Source organism: Salvelinus sp. IW2-2015, linkage group LG25, assembly GCF_002910315.2.
Source record: "Salvelinus sp. IW2-2015 linkage group LG25, ASM291031v2, whole genome shotgun sequence".
Classification (NCBI taxonomy): Eukaryota; Metazoa; Chordata; class Actinopteri; order Salmoniformes; family Salmonidae; genus Salvelinus; species Salvelinus sp. IW2-2015.
Window position 1 is genome coordinate 2,742,556 of NC_036865.1, and position 6,787 is coordinate 2,749,342.

General features: G+C 42.1%; 1 protein-coding gene and 1 long non-coding RNA gene across 4 annotated transcripts in view; one reads left to right on the forward strand and one right to left on the reverse strand.

Moving 5' to 3' along the window:
• Window positions 1–2,280: 2,280 nt before the first annotated feature.
• LOC111952016 (uncharacterized) lies at window positions 2,281–3,882 on the reverse strand. 2 transcript variants are annotated; one of them, XR_002875669.2, is made up of 3 exons: window positions 3,736–3,882; window positions 2,689–2,832; window positions 2,281–2,531 (listed from the first exon to the last, which is right to left on the reverse strand). It is a non-coding gene; the product is annotated as an uncharacterized lncRNA (long non-coding RNA). The 2 variants fall into 2 exon arrangements; XR_002875668.2 differs by lacking the exon at window positions 3,736–3,882 and adding an exon at window positions 3,456–3,729.
• A 786-nt stretch (window positions 3,883–4,668) lies between these two features.
• Window positions 4,669–6,787, forward strand: part of arhgap22a (Rho GTPase activating protein 22a) — a 23,823-nt gene continuing 21,704 nt past the window's right edge. Inside the window, exons 1-2 of one of the 2 annotated variants that reach the window (XM_023970560.3) lie at window positions 4,669–5,036; window positions 5,349–5,446. In XM_023970560.3, coding sequence (XP_023826328.1) covers window positions 5,422–5,446 — 25 coding nt within the window. In that variant the 5' untranslated portion in view covers window positions 4,669–5,036; window positions 5,349–5,421. Of the gene's footprint in view, window positions 5,233–5,348; window positions 5,447–6,787 lie in introns of both variants that reach the window. The other variant, XM_023970559.3, reaches the window with a different exon arrangement.

The following is a 6,787-nucleotide window of genomic DNA, read 5'->3' on the forward strand; positions in this document are numbered from 1 at the left end:
ATGTCATTTGGCTAATTGCATGACGGTATGGCTGCGTTATTTCAGGGAGCTAACACAAGTCTACAGGTCTCAGGCAACATTTCTTATTAGGCAAGAGTGGTTCAACATGTAAAACCACCTTCGTCACATGTTAACATTGGCTAATAACATGTCGTGACTCTAACCTACTCTATAGCAAAACCAAGACTCAGCACTGCTAATAGACCACATCCAGTCATCTCCCATTACTCTCACTGAGTTCCTCAATATCCCATGGGGACATATTGCTAGATTAAAGGATGATGATTCAGTAGCCATCTAAGCGTGGTTTAGTCGTAATGTATATACTGTACAGTGCCTTCGGAAAGTATTCTAACCCCTTGACTTTTTCCACATTTTGTTAGGTTAGTCTTATTCTAAAATTGATTAAATTGTTTTTTCCCCTCAATCTACACACAAAATCCAATAAAAAATTGAAATATTACATTTACATAAGTATTCAGACCCTTTACTCTGTACTTTGATGAAGCAACTTTGGCAGCGATTACAGCCTCGATTCTTATTGGGTATGACGAGACAAGCTTGGCACACCTGTATTTGGGGAGTTTCTCCCATTCTTCTCTGCAGATCCTCTCAAACTGTCAGGTCGGATGGGGTGCAGCAACGCACAGCTATTTTCAGGTTTCTTCGGAGCTGTTCGATCAGGCTTAAGTCCGGGCCACTCCCAAGACATTCAGAGACTTCAGAGTCCCGAAGCCACTCCTGCATTGTCTTAGCTGTGTGCTTAGGCTCATTGTCCTGTTGGAAGGTGAACCTTCACCTCAGTCTGAGGTCATGAGAACTCTGGAGCAGGTTTTCATCAAGGATCTCTCTGTACATCTGTTCATCTTTGCCTCCATCCTGACTAGTCTTCTAGTCCCTGCCACTGAAAGACATCCACACAGCATGATTCTACCATCACCATGCTTCACCATAGGGATGGTGCCAGGTAGCCTCCAGACATGACGCTTGGCATTCAGGCCAAACAGTTTAATATTGGTTTCATCAGACTGGAGAATCTTGTTTCTCATGGCCTGAGAGTCTTTAGGTACCTTTTGGCAAACTCCAAGTGGGAGGATTTGGCTTCCGTCTAGCCACTCTACCATAACGGCCTGATTGGTGGAGTGCTGCAGAGATGGTTGTCCTTCTGGAAGGTTCTCCCATCTCCACAAAATAACTATTGAGCTCTGTCAGAACTTTTTTGGTACCCTTCCCCAGATCTGTGCCTCGATATAATCTTGTCTGAGCTCTACGGACAATTCCTTCGACCTCATGGCTTGGTTTTTGCTCGGACATGCCCTGTCAACTGTGGGACCTTTATATAGACGTGTGTGCCTTTCCAAATCATGTCCAATCAATTGAATTTACCACAGATGGACTCAAGTTGTCAATCAAGTTGTAGAAACATCTCAAGGATGATCAATGGAAACAGGATGCACCTGTGCTCAATTTCGAGTCTCATATCAAAGGGTACTTATTTAAATAAGGTATTTCTGTTTTGCATTTTTAATACATTTGAAAACATTTCTGAAAACCTGTTTTCGCTTTGTCATTATGGGGTATTGTGTGTAGATTGAGGATTTTTATTTATTTAATCCATTTTAGAATATGGCTGTAAAAAAAATGTGGGAAAAGTCAAGGGGTCTGAATACTTTCTGAAGGCACTGTATCTGAGCGGTTTAGCCATTTGGCCTGCTCTATATACAGAGTGTTTAAGATGGGAGAAAGTAGTCTGTACAGGTTGAGGAGGCCAGAAGACCTATCTCTCTCTTTCATTCATTCTACTCTCTCCCACTCTCTCTCTCTCTCTCTCTCTTGTCACTCGCTTACAAACACTCTCACTTGCACTCTCTCATGCACACACACACTCCCTAAATCGGCATTATGGATTCTAGCAGTAGCAATTTTCTGACGTGGCATCGCCTCTGTTCCTGGCATTCCATTCCATCTGGTCCTTTTCCATTAGCCAATCAAATCATATAATGTTAATTATCTCTGTCTTATTGGTGAGCTGGTCTGGTTCGAGTTTCCAGGATCAGAGGGGATTGTATGTGTCATGATGTGATTATTGTCTTGGACAGCTGCCGGTGACCATAGCAATGGAATAAACAAACATTAACAGAGTGTGAAGAGTGAATAGCTAGAACACCATAAGCATCAGTGAAGGCTAGTGATTGAAAAAAATTGAGGTGAATGGGAGACCCACGGTATAAATGCAGACCGCACGGAAGCGATAATGCGTGTTTACAAAAATGTAAGAAATTATTTCAACCTAAAACATTTAATAAAGACATGTATGGTAAAATATTATGGGCAATGAGAATGAGATGGTTGCTTAGTGTTAGGAAGATATCACAGCAGTGATTTGAATGAGAGTATGAGTTGGGGTGTGTTCGGAGGCTTGACTTCAGTGCAGGACAGGGGTTGAGGTGTTCAAAGGCTTCAGTGCAGGACAGGCTCATCGTGGATGGATGGTGTTGGAGAAGAGCTCAACTCTTCCACTGAGGCCAGGACTTGGGAACACATAACACAACACAGTTAGATTTAAAAAAGCTAAGAATGAATTAGTCCAAGCAAGGATAAAAATCACATTGATGTGTAATAATGTGATGGTGTTCATCTGATTTTCTCTCATCACTGTATGTAGAGTCAATTGACAGAGCTACTCACAGTGCTTGGAGATGAAACATTCAATGCACCAGTGGATGAGAGGGCACATGAGACGTGGCTTCAGTTCATGTCGGGAGAGAGTTGACACTGGTAGTGAAGTGGAGAGGCCATCATGGCTTAATCAGGGAACAGGAGGGGACTTAGCTGTAAATACAAATAGCAGATACATTGAGCTACACATGAATCCCTGATTTGAAAATGGAATTCGCTCTACATAAAGTCATTTACTCCGCTGCAAATAGAAATAGAGGTTACAGTCCATTACAGCAACGTCTTCATAATGGGCAACGCGTTTCTCCATTAAATTAAACTCAGACATCTGAGAATTCACAAAGTCAAACGCAAACTGCGCATCTCGCCCTCTTGACGTATCAAGGTAGCCCAAGAAACGTTCTAGAATAAAGCACTGATCATCCGCATACCTGATGAAAACTGACAACTGCGAGCTACAGCTGATGTCTGTGGTTTAATCCATTTGCCATGCGAAAAAAATGCGCTGAGTCAAACTCTTTTAATCTCACTTTTAATGGATGATGCAATGAAAGCTATTAAATCATTCTGAATTGATTTCGACATTCCAGAGAAGACCGTAGGATCTTCCAAATGCTCAGTAAGTAAAGCATTGTAAAGTGCAATTTCCTCTGCAAGCTCCTTGTAAGAGGAACTTTCCCTTTCATCATGCCCCCTAAAAGCCAACAATTACATGGCCAGAAATACAGTAGTGTCGATCAACTGCTTGAGAACATCCCAGTTTATTCTTACAGTACCTTCTCATTGTGTTGCGCAGTTTGAATATGCAGAACTTCGTCCATTACATGATCGATGCAGTTTTTTCCCAGAAGCTTGAATCTGATCTGGGCAACGAAAGGGGTTCTTCAACAAAATAAATGCGCTACATTGTCGTAGGAAGGCATTCTGGCAGAGAAAACTGCACTCTGGTAGCTATCTAGCTTCTTGCTACTAAAGTTAGCAAAGCAAACTGAAATAAATAAACTCAACACACAAAAAGGAAGTTCTAAAATCAAGAAAACAATATATATAATTTACCTCATTTGTTTCCTGTGGTTTGAAGAAACTAATTTTAATCAAATAGTTTTTGGGGGATATTATTTCAGTCTCTAACTGTCCAACAATGTCACCGATTCACCAAGCTTCTCCACACATAGGACCCCCATGATGTTCTGCAGCACAACCCCAATACACCATACTAGATGAATGATCTGTTCCTATGATTGGATGGACAACATGTCAGTTCATACTGCAAAAGCTTCGATTGGTTGGACATCCTCCGGAAGTCTTCAAATTACCAAGTAGGTTTATGGAAGAGGGTGAGAAGTATGAGCCTCCTAGGTTTTGTATTGAAGTCAATGTAGCCGGAGGAGGACAGAAAATAGCTGTCCTCCGGCTACTACACCATGCTAGCCTAGAGGGTGCTGTTGAGACTACTGTAGGCCATTGCAAAACAGTGTGTTTTATTTAATATATTTAGTATAGTTTTATCTAAAAAATATATAATTTTTTTTATATTTCAATATTTTTTTTTAAATGAAATTCACTGAGGAGGATGGTCCTCGAGTTCCTCCTCTGAGGAACCTCCACTGGTGCTGACGTATCACCATGCAGGCTACGTTTTCTATTGTGATTGGTCAACAATGACGGCACCTCTTGAAAATTAAAGCAGATTCCTATTTTCTCCGCCTCAGCTGAGCGACTACCAGCACCGCAAATCATTCCACCTCTCTTTCAGAACAGACGTAACTTTTATGTTTGCAGGTTTTGCAACCATGGGGTGGTCAACCCTCCTCCTGGAGAGCGATGGGATGTGCAAGTTTTTTTCCAGTCCTGCTTTAACACACCTGATTCAAGATCCTGATCAGCAGCTGATCAGCAGCTGATTAGAATTAGGTGTAAGAGCAGGGTTGGACTTGGAACTAAATCCTGCACAACCAGTAACTCTCCCAGGAAGATGGGGGTTTGCCATCCCTGGCACAGACGAAAATGTGAATGTTAATGCTACGACTGTCAGTGTGGGCTGTCTATTAATACCTAGAGGAACCAGCATGTGTTTAGCCAGAGGGCTGCACATTCACTTCTCCATACTGACTACCCACTTCCTGAGAGACAGAGAGAGAGAGGAAGCGTGGTCACACAGCACATGATTCTGACCCCACACTATGTGAAGACCTGTGTCTGCATTTCGTACCACTGTCTCCGAGCTGTGTATTTCTTTCTGTTTTCTGTGTGTGTGTGTGTGTGTGTGTGTGTGTGTGTGTGTGTGTCCTATCTCCACAGTGAGCTATTGAGGACTGAAAGGCGTCTCTCTCTCTCTGTCTGAGATGACGTGGCAGGTAATAGTCTCTGTCTCCTTAGTAGCAACATCAGTCCTGAGCATAGCCTTCTATAGCTCCAGACTATCACTGCTCTGGTGTGCTGGTGTCAACTCTGGGTATATGGCATTAGCGCTATCATTATCATCTGATTGCCTCTCACAATGATCAATTATATGACTGACCGACTGAGCATTCAGGCTGCTGAATACATCTTGTAAGTGGAGTGACGGTCATGGATTGAGATAGTTGTTGACTTCCTGTTGTAGTTTTTCTCAGACTCTCTCTCTCACTGTGTGTGTGTTGACTCTGAATGTTTGTGTGTCCGGTCAGCATTCCAGATCGTGGTACCGAGCAGTAGACAGATGGAGTAGTGTCTGTGATTAACCTTTCCAAGACTCTACCCATGGACAGACAGAGACGAGGCTCAGGTAATGACCAGCTCTATGCTCTAACAACACCTGAGCTGTGTTCGAATACCCATACTAACATACTGTATACTACATACTAAGGAGTGTATGTATTTTATTCCCCCTACCAGAGCTGGTTAGGCTGTTTTTGTGTTATCTAGAGCGTTGGTGACTAACTGTGCTGCTGGCAACAATTTAATTATGCTTTTTTGCCGACTTTTACTGACACCGGTCATATTCAATGGATGTTGAGCGTTTGTAAATTCATCAGTTATTCTGCACTCTGGCACACTCAGACACAAGTGCTCTGAAATCGGAGTAGAAGGCCGGAGCGAATTAACAATGACCATTGAGAATGCACAACAACTATACCACTTAGCTAAGGCAAGAATGACATATAGTTAATATACTGGCAAGTTGGATGTATTAGTAGCCAACTAACGTTAGGTAGCGAGCTAACATACCCGTACATACTGCTGTAATGATATGCTACGAGGATAACGAAGCTAACAAATTGTCAGCCAACGTAACGGATTTGAAAAAGTCATTACTTTATTGACACTGCTGAAAATGTTCTTAACATTTGTCATATTTACTTAAAGCAAAGAAATTGTATCCGCTCTCGCCGGACTTCGGCTGCATATTTTCTGCCATTTTCTTGAAATCTGAAAATGTTGTGAAGCCACGCCCATTTTCTGAAGAATTGTATTATGGGCCCTAAAAGCACAGAAATAGTGTCCACAGCTTGTATACTTCGTATTTTGGCGAATTTAGTACGACATCCGGTAACTTTTGGCATACAAACTCTATCCATACTATAACCAATAAGCATATTACATACTCGATTTACATCACAAATAGTATGGTTAGTGCGGTTAGTATGAGTATTCGAAACACAGCTCTAGAGTGTTTGGTGTACACAGAATATGCTGTTCTAAAATGATACGGACAGCATTGGTAGTCTTTTCTTCCTTTTATTGTATGTATTTTCAATTGTCTGTACCTTTCCATAATGAGGTCCCCCGTCTGCGTTGCTGGCTTTTTGAGGGAGTCATGTGGAAAGAAAGTCTGGTTGCAGAAGGCTAGTGAATGGTTTACCTGAAAACAAGAGTAGAATAGTTTTACATACCTGGCTAGTAACCTGAAGTGGACTATGGCAAACTGTGAACATGTGTGTTTGTGCATGTGCTTGAGTGTGTGTGCGCCCGTCTGTGTCTGTCTGAATAATGCAGCAGCAGTAATATTAGAACTGAGCATGTGCAGGAGATGTCTATCCCTCGCTATACCTCTACATCCCTCTAAACATATACATCTCTCTCTCTCTCTCTCTCTCTCTCTCTCTCTCTCTCTCTCTCTCTCTCT